Source organism: Sorghum bicolor, chromosome 6 (genome assembly GCF_000003195.3).
Source record: "Sorghum bicolor cultivar BTx623 chromosome 6, Sorghum_bicolor_NCBIv3, whole genome shotgun sequence".
NCBI classification, from domain to species: domain Eukaryota; kingdom Viridiplantae; phylum Streptophyta; class Magnoliopsida; order Poales; family Poaceae; genus Sorghum; species Sorghum bicolor.
Genome location: NC_012875.2, coordinates 22,723,783 through 22,737,844, shown reverse-complemented (window position 1 = coordinate 22,737,844; position 14,062 = coordinate 22,723,783). Strand labels below are relative to the sequence as shown.

Genomic DNA, 14,062 nt, shown 5'->3' with positions numbered 1-14,062 from the left:
CGTCAGGGAGGTACATCTTGGCGGCGCTGCGGCTTGGCTAGGGCTGGGAATCGCGCTAAGATTGGGGGTAGGGGGTTGCGGCGGAGCGGAGGCCGCTATTTAAAGCCTCCTCGGCGTGCGAGGCAAGCCAGCCGCGGGGATCGCGCGTGGCCGGTGCGAAATCTCCACCGAGTCCAGCTCGGTTACGAGGTGGGAGATGGATCCGACAGGTGGGCCCCACCTGGCAGTGACACGGGGCGTGGGCCAGCTCTGTCAGCGACCGCAGCGGAGAGGAGGGCGAGCGGCTCGCTGGGCTGCTCAGCGTGGGCCGGGAGCTGGGCCGCGTAGAGAAGAAAGAAGGAAGGTGGGGAAAAAGAAAGCAGGCCGCGGGGGGGGGGGGGGGGGGGGGTACTGGGGCCGAGCCCAAGAGCAGCGAGGGAGAGAGTAAAACCTTTTCCTTTTTATTTCCTGTTTCTCTTTTCTTTTAAAACAAACCTATTTCAAAACATTTTCAAAACCAAATTTAAATCCCTTTTCAACTTTTAGCCAAAACCACTCATCACAACAAATCAAATGCAGAGGCATGCATGCTCAAACAAGTTTTTAACTCCTATGGTATATTTTAATAAAAATATTATTTTTACTATGTTTTATGAGCATAAAAATACACAATTAAAACCATTTCCCCTATTTTGGAAAATTGCAAATTTTGGGGTGTTACAGGTGCATTAGGCGCAAACCATGCACCTATCTTGCACCGAAACTAACACTTTTTCTAAACAGACCAAAGAGAGATTCCATATTACACACTGAAAGCCCTAGTTTGGTTTTGGATAATTGATGAAACCTATGTGTACTAACCTTTGTCATGAGTGAAATACAAAGATAGGTTGGTACACACCAAGTGATGGAGCTAGATGATGGTCATGGTGATGGAGATGACTAAAATATGATATTCAAGTGCTCCAACTTGAAAAAGAAGAAAGAGAACAAAATGGGCTCAAGGCAAAGGTATTTTGTAATAGGGCCTTTTTGTTTTGCCACTCAAGACACCTAGAGGGTGTGAGTGGATTTAGGATAGATAACCGTACTATAAAGAGGGGAAATCTTTAATTGCAATGGTTATCTAGTGCCACTAAGTGTGAGTCTCTTTTGCATACGCATTGCGCTTAGTGACGTGGTAAGAATACTTGAGAAAGCCCTAAAAATTATTTGTGAAAATGCTAACTTAAGTGCTCAATTGTTTTTGGTACTTCGTGGGAAAGTTAGCAACTTAAAAAGGGGTTTTGAGACGGAAAACCGAGCTAGTAGTCTTGCCCAAACAGCAAGGGGTTGATCGGATTTATTCACTGCCCTACCTAGATATTCTAGTATTTGTGCTTGCAACAGAGAGGGGTCGATTGGAATTATTTCCTACCCGCACTGGAAATTCTCCGGTACTTTAGTTCACCCACGCCAACGGTCAAAAGCGTGTGCGCCTCGAATTATTTCCTACCCGCACTGGAATTTCTCGGAAGTTTAGGCTGCTGCAACGGTCGGATGAGTGGCTGGCAGAGGATAAGGTCGGGTCTTACCCCTTCCTTTCTTCCTCCTCAATCCATTCCCCATTCTTGCTCTCTTGAAGAACTCCAAGAAAAGAAAAGAAAAGCTCTCCCCTTCTCCTCTCTCACTCCCAAGGATTTGTGCTCCATTCAAGTGAGAGAGCAAGCTCTAGAGATCGGTTTTGAGAGCTCCAAGAGGATCTCCTCCCTCTCCTCTCCATTACCATGGTTGGTTCTCTTTGGTGAGAGGAGTTGAGGAAACCCTAGTGTTCATGCATTTGTGATTCATATTTGTGGCACTAGGTTGTGATTGCAATTGTGGATTTCTTATTACTCTTGGTGATTGCCGTCACCTAGACGGTTGTGGATTTGTTGATTGGTGAGGGGATTTGGTGATTGTGTCCGCCCCCAATCAAGGTGATATTTGTGAGGGGTTCTTGGGCTTATTCCCCGGCGGAGTGCCAAAAGCCACTCTAGTGGATTGCGCGTGTCATCGAGCTACCTCACTTGTGGTAGGTCCTTGCGGTGCTCGTGGTGAGCTTGGGTGTGGAATCCCAATTAACCGCCGGAACACGAAGTGTTAGTCGACACAACGGGGACTAGCGTGCCGGCAAGCACGTGAAGCTCGGGAGAAAAATACAAGTGTCAATATTGTGATTGGTATTCTCCCGGTGAATATATTGATATACATTGTGATTGGTTCATCCTCTACATATCGATATAATTATCACTCACCTCTTTACTTTCTTGCAAATTAGTTGTAACTAGTAGTTCCTAGTTTTGGCTAGTAGTAACTAGTTGTAACTAGTTGTAGAGATTAGTGACATAGTCATTGCTTGTGCCTAGTGATTATAACAACTAGAATTTTTATATAGGTGGCTTGCAACTCTTGTAGAGCTAGAGCAAATTTGCTTTACGCCTTTTGTTATATTAATCCTTTGCTCTAGTGCCTTGTAGATTTTTTAAATAGGCTATTCACCCCCCCTCTAGCCATATTAGGACCTTTCAAGTGGTATCGGAGCCGTGGTCACCGTTTAGTGAAGGCTTAACAACCTCGGTGTGCAAATTATGGCTCATGTTGTGTTCAACCATGTTGGGGGCAAACCACCAATGTTTGATGGCACCACATCTTTTGATCAATGGAAGAGAAAGATGAAGATGCACCTTGGTACCATTCATACCAAAGTGTGGAATGTGACCAATAATGACTTTGTTATCCTTGATCCCGATAATCTCACTGACAAGGATGAAATCAACCAACAATGCAATAATGCCGCTCTAAATGCCATATATCAAGGGATTGATTCAAAAGTGTTTGAACAAATCAAAGATCTTGAGAAAGCAAGTGAAGTGTGGCAAAGATTGATTGAGATATATGAGGGCAACCAAAATGTCAAGAGTGCCAAGTTGTACATGCTCAAGGACAAGCTATTCAACTTCAAGATGGAAAAAGATGAGTCCATTCCAGAAATGTTCTATAGACTCCAAGTTATAGTCAATGATCTTAAGAACCTTGGAGAGAAAGTGAAGGACGAGGACTTCTCACATAAGTTCCTCATGTGCTTGCCGAAGAGATTCTCTACTTTGAGAAGAATGATCTTTAGAGAAGGATTGAGCAAGGTGACTCCAAATGAAGTGCTTGGTGACATAATGACCGATGCTCAATACAATGATGATCTTAGTGAAGGAGAAGAGGACAAGAGGGAAAAGAATGACAAGAAAGAGAAGAGTATGGCATTCAAGGCTTCATCCTCCTCCAAGGGCAAGAGCAAGAAAGAAGAGTCAAGTGAGGAAGAAATGGATAGTGATGACGAGGCTATGGCACTTCTAGTCCGCAAGATGGATAAGTTCATGAAGAAGAAGGGCTATGGTGCAAGAAAGAGAAGAGACTTCACCAAAGGCAATGGCAATGGAAGACTTTGCTTCAAATGCAAGAGCCCCGATCATGTGGTGGCAAATTGTCCACATCTTGATGATGATGATGATGACAACAAGAATAAGAAGGAAAAGAATGAGAGGAAGGAGAGGAAGTCCAAGAAGATGAGCTTGAAGAAGAACAAGAAGGGTGGTGGCTATATTGTCACGTGGGATAGTGATGCCGATGATGATGAAGATAGTGATGATGAGAAGGAGTTGGAGGCCATGAAGAAGGATTTCGGTGGTGTTGCTATTTCCAACAAACAATCTCTCTTTGATGATGCTACATCAACATGCCTCATGGCTAAGGCCACCAAGGTAACATATAATGATGATGCATGTGATGATGATGACTCTTGTAGTGATGATGATCAGGACCCTTCCAAGGAGGAGCTCATGGACATGTGTGAGCAACTAAATGAAGGCTTCCAAAAGAAGAGAAAGGAGTGTAAGGGCTTACTCAAGAAAGTCCAAGATCTTGAGAAGTCCCTTAGGGAGCTCCAAGCGTCTCATGAGTGTCTAAAGGAAGACCATGAGGAACTTGAGAACGCTCACACCAAGCTTGCAAAAGCTCACTCTATTCTTCTTCATCAAGCAAAGGTGGAGGACGTGAAGGAGACAAGAAGTATTGGACTAACTTGTGATGTTGTAGATGAATCTTTTTATAAACCTATTGTTATATCACAAGCTAACCTTTCTTGTAGCCCTTCATCCACCACAACCGACTCAAGCTCAAGTATGAGTGATAGTTTCACTTGTGATGCATCCCTTATGATTGAGAATGAGACCCTCAAGAGGGAGGTGGATGAGCTTACTCACGCTCTAGGCAAGGCCTATGGCGGTGAGGCCCGCTTGCTTAATTGCTTGGGTAGCCAACACTTTTCTCTCAACAAAGAGGGATTAGGCTACACCCCCAAGAAAGGCAAGACGGCCTTTGCAACTCACAAGCCTAGCTTTGTGAAGAGCAATGGTTGTTATTGCAATAGATGCAAGCAAGTTGGGCACCTAGAACTTAATTGCAATAAAATGAACAAGAATAAGAAAAATGGTAATGTATCTTACATTTCTTTTGGTTCTTGTTATGTGCTTACCAAGGGTGAGAAGGGTGTGCATGCTAAGTTTGTTGGTACACCAATTGTGGGTCCAAAGCAGAAGGCCATTTGGGTACCAAAAAGCTTAGTCACTAACCTCCAAGGACCCAAACAAGTATGGGTACCTAAGAAATATTGATTTGTTTTGTAGGTAAATTACAAAGTCGGAGGAAGGCATTGGATTCTTGATAGTGGGTGCACTCAACACATGACCGATGAATCAAAAATGTTCCAAGAAAACAAGCCAAATGATGGTGGTGTAAGGAGTATCACATTTGGAGACAATAGTAGAGGTGATGTGATTGGTCTTGGCAAGATTGTAATTTCAAATGATATGTCCATTTCCAATGTGATGCTAGTGGAGAGCTTGAACTTCAATTTGCTATCAATTGCTCAATTGTGTGATCTTGGCTACAAGTGTATATTTGGTATTGATGATGTTGAAGTGGTTAGTGTTGATGGATCAAATGTTGCTTTCAAGGGGTTTAGATATGGCAATCTCTATCTTGTTGATTTCAACACAAGTGAAGCTCAATTGTCAACATGCTTGCTCTCCAAATCAAGCATGGGTTGGCTATGGCATAGAAGGCTTGGTCATGTTGGAATGAAGCAACTCAACAAGTTAGTGAAGCATGATCTAGTTAGAGGCTTGAAGGATGTCACATTTGAGAAGGATAAACTTTGTAGTGCATGTCAAGCTGGAAAGCAAGTTGGCAACACTCATCCAAAGAAGAGCATCATGAGTACTCGTAAGCCATTTGAGTTGATGCATATGGATTTGTTTGGGCCAACAACATACACTAGCATTGGAGGCCACAAATATGGATTTGTGATTGTGGATGATTTCACTAGATACACTTGGGTGGCATTTCTTAGTGACAAGAGTGAGACATATGACATTTTTAAGCTATTCATCAAAAGAATGCAAAATGAGTATGAGACCACCATCAAGAAAGTGAGAAGTGACAATGGAAGTGAGTTTAAGAATACAAGAGTTGATGAGCTATGTGATGAGTTAGGAATCAAGCATCAATTCTCAGCCAAGTATACACCACAATCCAATGGGCTAGTCGAAAGGAAAAATAGAACTTTAATTGATATGGCAAGATCAATGTTAAATGAGTATAATGTGAGTCATTCATTTTGGGCCGAAGCAATCAACACGGCATGCTTCTATAGCAATAGACTCTATTGTCACCCATTCCTAGAGAAGACACCTTATGAGATATTAAATGGAAGAAAGCCCAACATATCATACTTCCGAGTATTTGGATGCAAATGCTACATATTGAGAAAGGGCACTCGATTGAGCAAGTTTGACAAGAAAGTTGATGAAGGCTTCTTGCTTGGTTACTCCACTTTAAGCAAAGCATATAGAGTATGGAATTTGGGAAGTGGTCAACTTGAGGAAGTGCATGATGTTGAATTTGATGAAACTCAAGGCTCTCAAGATGAAGAAGAGAACTTGGATGATGTGAGAGGCACACAATTGGCCGATGCAATGAAGAGAATGGAAATTGGTGGTATTAGGCCAAGAGAGGTAATTGATGTTGAAGATGACAAAGATCAAGTGCTTCCTACCTCTAATGTGCAAGCTAGTGCACCTCATGACCAAAATCAAGCTAGTTCATCATCTCAAGTGCAAGATCAACAACATGAAGCTAGTACACCATCCCAATCAAGTGATCAACCAAGTGCAAGCAATCAAGTGCAAATACTCCAACCAACAAATATTGCAAGAGATCATCCATTGGATCATATCATTGGTGATATATCAAGAGGTGTGCAAACTAGATCAAGATTGGCATCATTTTGTGAACATTTCTCATTTGTATCATCCATTGAACCAAAGAAGATAGAAGAAGCTTTGAGAGATGTTGATTGGGTAAATGCTATGCATGAAGAGCTAAACAACTTTACTAGAAATCAAGTATGGGAGTTAGTAGAGAGGCCTAAGGATCATAATGTGATTGAAACCAAATGGGTCTTTTGAAACAAACAAGATCAAGATGGGATAGTGGTAAGGAACAAAGCAAGATTGGTAGCTCAAGGATACACACAAATTGAAGGTCTTGACTTTGGTGAAACATATGCCCCGGTTGCTAGATTGGAAGCAATTAGGATTTTGTTAGCCTTTGCTTGTGCTCACAACATCAACTTATATCAAATGGATGTGAAGAGTGCATTCTTGAACGGGTACATAAATGAGTTGGTTTATGTTGAGCAACCTCCCGGTTTTGAAGATGACAAGAAGCCCAACCATGTTTACAAGTTAAAGAAGGCTTTGTATGGTTTAAAACAAGCACCAAGAGCATGGTATGAGAGGTTAAGGGATTTCTTACTCTCCAAAGGGTTTATTATGGGTAAGGTTGACACCACTCTCTTCACTAAAAAGATAGGCAATGACTTGTTTGTGTTGCAAATCTATGTTGATGATATTATATTTGGATTAACCAATCAAGAATTTTGTAAAGAATTTGGAAATATGATGGCAAATGAGTTTGAGATGTCCATGATTGGAGAGCTTAGTTACTTCCTTGGTCTTCAAATCAAGCAAATGAAGAATGGCACATTTGTGAGTCAAGGAAAGTAAATAAAAGACATGCTCAAGAAGTTTGGCATGGATGATGCAAAGTCAATTAGCACACCTATGGGAACTAATGGAAACTTGGATAGTGATGCTAGTGGCAACATGGTGGATCAAAAGTTGTATCGATCTATGATTGGAAGCCTACTCTATGTGACTGCATCAAGGCCGGATGTGATGTTTAGTGTATGCATGTGTGCTAGATTTCAAGCCTCACCAAGAGAAAGTCATTTGAAGGCAACAAAAAGAATATTGAGGTACTTGAAACATACACAAAATGTTGGATTGTGGTATCCCAAAGGAGCAAGTTTTGAGTTGATTGGTTATTCTGACTCTGATTATGCCGGATGCAAAGTTGAGAGAAAGAGCACATCAGGCACATGTCAATTATTGGGAAGATCACTTGTGTCTTGGTCATCAAAGAAGCAAAATAGTGTAGCACTTTCAACCGCCGAAGCAGAGTATATTTTAGCTGGTAGTTGTTGTGCTCAATTACTTTGGATGAAGGCTACTTTGAATGATTTTGGAATCAAGTTCAAACAAGTGCCATTGCTATGTGATAATGAGAGTGCAGTGAAGCTCACTAACAACCCAGTTCAACATTCAAGAACAAAGCATATAGATGTCCGCCATCACTTCATAAGAGATCACCAACAAAAAGGGGACATTTGCATTGAAAGTATAGGCACAGATGATCAACTTGCAGATATATTCACCAAGCCACTTGATGAGAAGAGGTTTTGCAAGCTAAGAAATGAATTGAACATACTTGACTTCTCAAATATGTGTTGATGCACCACCACAATATGACATGCCTCACCTTCGAGCAAAGCAAGGTAAAATTGTATGACATGTCATCCATCCCTTGCTAAGGACTTGTTTAGTGCATCTAGTCATTCCTCACATGTCCTAGGCTCATTTATGAAAATAAAATGAATTTTATGATTGTATGGTACCACTATTGCTTCTATGTTTGAAATGATCTAGTGGTAGCATATGACATGTTTGTGGGCTTGCAATCCTAGTGTTTGATCTAGAAAATAAGCTATAAGTGTTTAACTCAACATTGTCAAGATAACCCTTGAAATGAGGTGTGAAAAAGCTTGCCATTGGATCAAACCGAGTTGAATATCTTAGGCATGTAATCTAGATTGAACCAAATTTGGGAACCTGATCCTCACATATCATGGTTTCACACAACCTATCTAAAATTTGAGCTCACCTTTTGTGGTCATCGATGACAAAGGGGGAGAAGTAATTCACAAAGATAGGTTTTGCTAAAAGAAGGGGATCAAAAATGTTTTTTAAAAAAAGCACATAAGTAGGGGGAGCAAGCTCATAAATCTGGATGTTGCATTTGGATGTGCATTACATATGCTTGCTTGCATAGCACAATTTCTTTTAATACATGCTTGTGTGATGCTTGCTAGTTATAAATTGTTTGATGAAATTAATTACTAGCATGCATAGGATGTTAGTTAGATGCTCCTTGCATGTTTCGTTTTTACAAGTGGTACTAGATCCTTGTTTATAATGTTGATCTCACGAGGTATCTAGTGTTTATGTTTGCAAGTGTTATCTAACTAACCATGGTGCTAAGGATGGTGTTCAAATGGCAACTCCGATTGGTATCACGCTTGAAAGGTCCATTCTTTACGCCTTAGCATCATTTGGTAGCCATTGTCTCCTATGTTTCCTATCTAAAGCATATGTGCAAGCTTTCAAATCCAAACTCTTAGCACATATGTAGGGGGAGCCAATGCTACCAATTCGGGTTTATGAAACTTGTCCATACCCTTTACACATGGTAAAATGCTTGGGCAAGCAACATGAACCTAAAAAGTTTTATTGAATATCTTTGTGAAAAGGTTGTCATCAATTACCAAAAAGGGGGAGATTGAAAGCCCTAGTTTGGTTTTGGATAATTGATGAAACCTATGTGTACTAACCTTTGTCATGAGTGAAATACAAAGATAGGTTGGTACACACCAAGTGATGGAGCTAGATGATGGTCATGGTGATGGAGATGACTAAAATATGATATTCAAGTGCTCCAACTTGGAAAAGAATAAAGAGAACAAAATGGGCTCAAGGCAAAGGTATTTTTTAATAGGGCCTTTTTGTTTTGCCACTCAAGACACCTAGAGGGTGTGAGTGGATTTAGGATAGATAACCGTACTATAAAGAGGGAAAATCTTTAATTGCAATGGTTATCTAGTGCCACTAAGTGTGTGTCTCTTTTGCATACGCATTGCGCTTAGTGACGTGGTGAGAATACTTGAGAAAGCCCTAAAAATTATTTGTGAAAATGCTAACTTAAGTGCTCAATTGTTTTTGGTACTTCGTGGGAAAGTTAGCAACTTAAAAAGGGGTTTTGAGATGGAAAACCGAGCTAGTAGTCTTGCCCAAACAGCAAGGGGTCGATCGGATTTATTCACTGCCCTACCTAGATATTCTAGTATTTGTGCTTGCAACAGAGAGGGGTCGATCGGAATTATTTCCTACCCGCACTGGAAATTCTCCGGTACTTTAGTTCACCCACGCCAACGGTCAAAAGCGTGTGCGCCTGGAATTATTTCCTATCCGCACTGGAATTTCTCGCGAGTTTGGGCTGCTGCAACGGTCGGATGAGTGGCTGGCAGAGGATAAGGTCGGGTCTTACCCCTTCCTTTCTTCCTCCTCAATCCATTCCCCATTCTTGCTCTCTTGAAGAACTCCAAGAAAAGAAAAGCTCTCCCCTTCTCCTCTCTCACTCCCAAGGATTTGTGCTCCATTCAAGTGAGAGAGCAAGCTCTAGAGATCGGTTTTGAGAGCTCCAAGAGGATCTCCTCCCTCTCCTCTCCATTCCCATGGTTGGTTCTCTTTGGTGAGAGGAGTTGAGGAAACCCTAGTGTTCATGCATTTGTGATTCATATTTGTGGCACTAGGTTGTGATTGCAATTGTGGATTTCTTATTACCCTTGGTGATTGCCGTCACCTAGACGGTTGTGGATTTGTTGATTGGTGAGGGGATTTGGTGATTGTGTCCGCCCCCAATCAAGGTGATATTTGTGAGGGGTTCTTGGGCTTATTCCCCGGCGGAGTGCCAAAAGCCACTCTAGTGGATTGCGCGTGTCATTGAGCTACCTCACTTGTGGTAGGTCCTTGCGGTGCTCGTGGTGAGCTTGGGTGTGGAATCCCAATTAACCGCCGGACCACGAAGTGTTAGTCGACACAACGGGGACTAGCATTCCGGCAAGCACGTGAACCTCGGGAGAAAAATACAAGTGTCAATATTGTGATTGGTATTCTCCCGGTGAATATATTGATATACATTGTGATTGGTTCATCCTCTACATATCGGTATAATTATCACTCACCTCTTTACTTTCTTGCAAATTAGTTGTAACTAGTAGTTCCTAGTTTTGGCTAGTAGTAACTAGTTGTAACTAGTTGTAGAGATTAGTGACATAGTCATTGCTTGTGCCTAGTGATTATAACAACTAGAATTTTTATATAGGTGGCTTGCAACTCTTGTAGAGCTAGAGCAAATTTGCTTTACGCCTTTTGTTATATTAATCCTTTGCTCTAGTGCCTTGTAGATTTTTTAAATAGGCTATTCACCCCCCCTCTAGCCATATTAGGACCTTTCAAGTGGTATCGGAGCCGTGGTCACCGTTTAGTGAAGGCTTAACAACCTCGGTGTGCAAATTATGGCTCATGTTGTGTTCAACCATGTTGGGGGCAAACCACCAATGTTTGATGGCACCACATCTTTTGATCAATGGAAGAGAAAGATGAAGATGCACCTTGGTACCATTCATACCAAAGTGTGGAATGTGACCAATAATGACTTTGTTATCCTTGATCCCGATAATCTCACTGACAAGGATGAAATCAACCAACAATGCAATAATGCCGCTCTAAATGCCATATATCAAGGGATTGATTCAAAAGTGTTTGAACAAATCAAAGATCTTGAGAAAGCAAGTGAAGTGTGGCAAAGATTGATTGAGATATATGAGGGCAACCAAAATGTCAAGAGTGCCAAGTTGTACATGCTCAAGGACAAGCTATTCAACTTCAAGATGGAAAAAGATGAGTCTATTCCTGAAATGTTCTATAGACTCCAAGTTATAGTCAATGATCTTAAGAACCTTGGAGAGAAAGTGAAGGACGAGGACTTCTCACATAAGTTCCTCATGTGCTTGCCAAAGAGATTCTCTACTTTGAGAAGAATGATCTTTAGAGAAGGATTGAGCAAGGTGACTCCAAATGAAGTGCTTGGTGACATAATGACCGATGCTCAATACAATGATGATCTTAGTGAAGGAGAAGAGGACAAGAGGGAAAAGAATGACAAGAAAGAGAAGAGTATGGCATTCAAGGCTTCATCCTCCTCCAAGGGCAAGAGCAAGAAAGAAGAGTCAAGTGAGGAAGAAATGGATAGTGATGACGAGGCTATGGCACTTCTAGTCCGCAAGATGGATAAGTTCATGAAGAAGAAGGGCTATGGTGCAAGAAAGAGAAGAGACTTCACCAAAGGCAATGGCAATGGAAGACTTTGCTTCAAATGCAAGAGCCCCGATCATGTGGTGGCAAATTGTCCACATCTTGATGATGATGATGATGACAACAAGAATAAGAAGGAAAAGAATGAGAGGAAGGAGAGGAAGTCCAAGAAGATGAGCTTGAAGAAGAACAAGAAGGGTGGTGGCTATATTGTCACGTGGGATAGTGATGCCGATGATGATGAAGATAGTGATGATGAGAAGGAGTTGGAGGCCATGAAGAAGGATTTCGGTGGTGTTGCTATTTCCAACAAACAATCTCTCTTTGATGATGCTACATCAACATGCCTCATGGCTAAGGCCACCAAGGTAACATATAATGATGATGCATGTGATGATGATGACTTTTGTAGTGATGATGATCAGGACCCTTCCAAGGAGGAGCTCATGGACATGTGTGAGCAACTAAATGAAGGCTTCCAAAAGAAGAGAAAGGAGTGTAAGGGCTTACTCAAGAAAGTCCAAGATCTTGAGAAGTCCCTTAGGGAGCTCCAAGCGTCTCATGAGTGTCTAAAGGAAGACCATGAGGAACTTGAGAACGCTCACACCAAGCTTGCAAAAGCACACTCTATTCTTCTTCATCAAGCAAAGGTGGAGGACGTGAAGGAGACAAGAAGCATTGGACTAACTTGTGATGTTGTAGATGAATCTTTTTATAAACCTATTGTTATATCACAAGCTAACCTTTCTTGTAGCCCTTCATCCACCACAACCGACTCAAGCTCAAGTATGAGTGATAGTTTCACTTGTGATGCATCCCTTATGATTGAGAATGAGACCCTCAAGAGGGAGGTGGATGAGCTTACTCACGCTCTAGGCAAGGCCTATGGTGGTGAGGCCCGCTTGCTTAATTGCTTGGGTAGCCAACACTTTTCTCTCAACAAAGAGGGATTAGGCTACACCCCCAAGAAAGGCAAGACGGCCTTTGCAACTCACAAGCCTAGCTTTGTGAAGAGCAATGGTTGTTATTGCAATAGATGCAAGCAAGTTGGGCACCTAGAGCTTAATTGCAATAAAATGAACAAGAATAAGAAAAATGGTAATGTATCTTACATTTCTTTTGGTTCTTGTTATGTGCTTACCAAGGGTGAGAAGGGTGTGCATGCTAAGTTTGTTGGTACACCAATTGTGGGTCCAAAGAAGAAGGCCATTTGGGTACCAAAAAGCTTAGTCACTAACCTCCAAGGACCCAAACAAGTATGGGTACCTAAGAAATATTGATTTGTTTTGTAGGTAAATTACAAAGCCGGAGGAAGGCATTGGATTCTTGATAGTGGGTGCACTCAACACATGACCGATGAATCAAAAATGTTCCAAGAAAACAAGCCAAATGATGGTGGTGTAAGGAGTATCACATTTGGAGACAATAGTAGAGGTGATGTGATTGGTCTTGGCAAGATTGTAATTTCAAATGATATGTCCATTTCCAATGTGATGCTAGTGGAGACCTTGAACTTCAATTTTCTATCAATTGCTCAATTGTGTGATCTTGGCTACAAGTGTATATTTGGTATTGATGATGTTGAAGTGGTTAGTGTTGATGGATCAAATGTTGCTTTCAAGGGGTTTAGATATGGCAATCTCTATCTTGTTGATTTCAACACAAGTGAAGCTCAATTGTCAACATGCTTGTTCTCCAAATCAAGCATGGGTTGGCTATGGCATAGAAGGCTTGGTCATGTTGGAATGAAGCAACTCAACAAGTTAGTGAAGCATGATCTAGTTAGAGGCTTGAAGGATGTCACATTTGAGAAGGATAAACTTTGTAGTGCATGTCAAGCTGGAAAGCAAGTTGGCAACACTCATCCAAAGAAGAGCATCATGAGTACTTGTAAGCCATTTGAGTTGATGCATATGGATTTGTTTGGGCCAACAACATACACTAGCATTGGAGGCCACAAATATGGATTTGTGATTGTGGATGATTTCACTAGATACACTTGGGTGGCATTTCTTAGTGACAAGAGTGAGACATATGACATTTTTAAGCTATTCATCAAAAGAATGCAAAATGAGTATGAGACCACCATCAAGAAAGTGAGAAGTGACAATGGAAGTGAGTTTAAGAATACAAGAGTTGATGAGCTATGTGATGAGTTAGGAATCAAGCATCAATTCTCAGCCAAGTATACACCACAATCCAATGGGCTAGTCGAAAGGAAAAATAGAACTTTAATTGATATGGCAAGATCAATGTTAAATGAGTATAATGTGAGTCATTCATTTTGGGCCGAAGCAATCAACACGGCATGCTTCTATAGCAATAGACTCTATTGTCACCCATTCCTAGAGAAGACACCTTATGAGATATTAAATGGAAGAAAGCCCAACATATCATACTTCCGAGTATTTGGATGCAAATGCTACATATTGAGAAAGGGCACTCGATTGAGCAAG

The 14,062-nt window shown here is 41.4% G+C and overlaps 1 protein-coding gene across 1 annotated transcript; it reads left to right on the top strand.

The window, feature by feature from the left end:
- Positions 2,631-12,402, top strand: LOC110436433 (nucleolin-like). The gene is made up of 5 exons (XM_021463532.1): positions 2,631-3,420; positions 3,634-3,843; positions 11,037-11,639; positions 11,853-11,974; positions 12,361-12,402. Exons 1-5 carry the CDS (start codon positions 2,631-2,633, stop codon positions 12,400-12,402), a joined length of 1,767 nt encoding a protein of 588 aa, XP_021319207.1.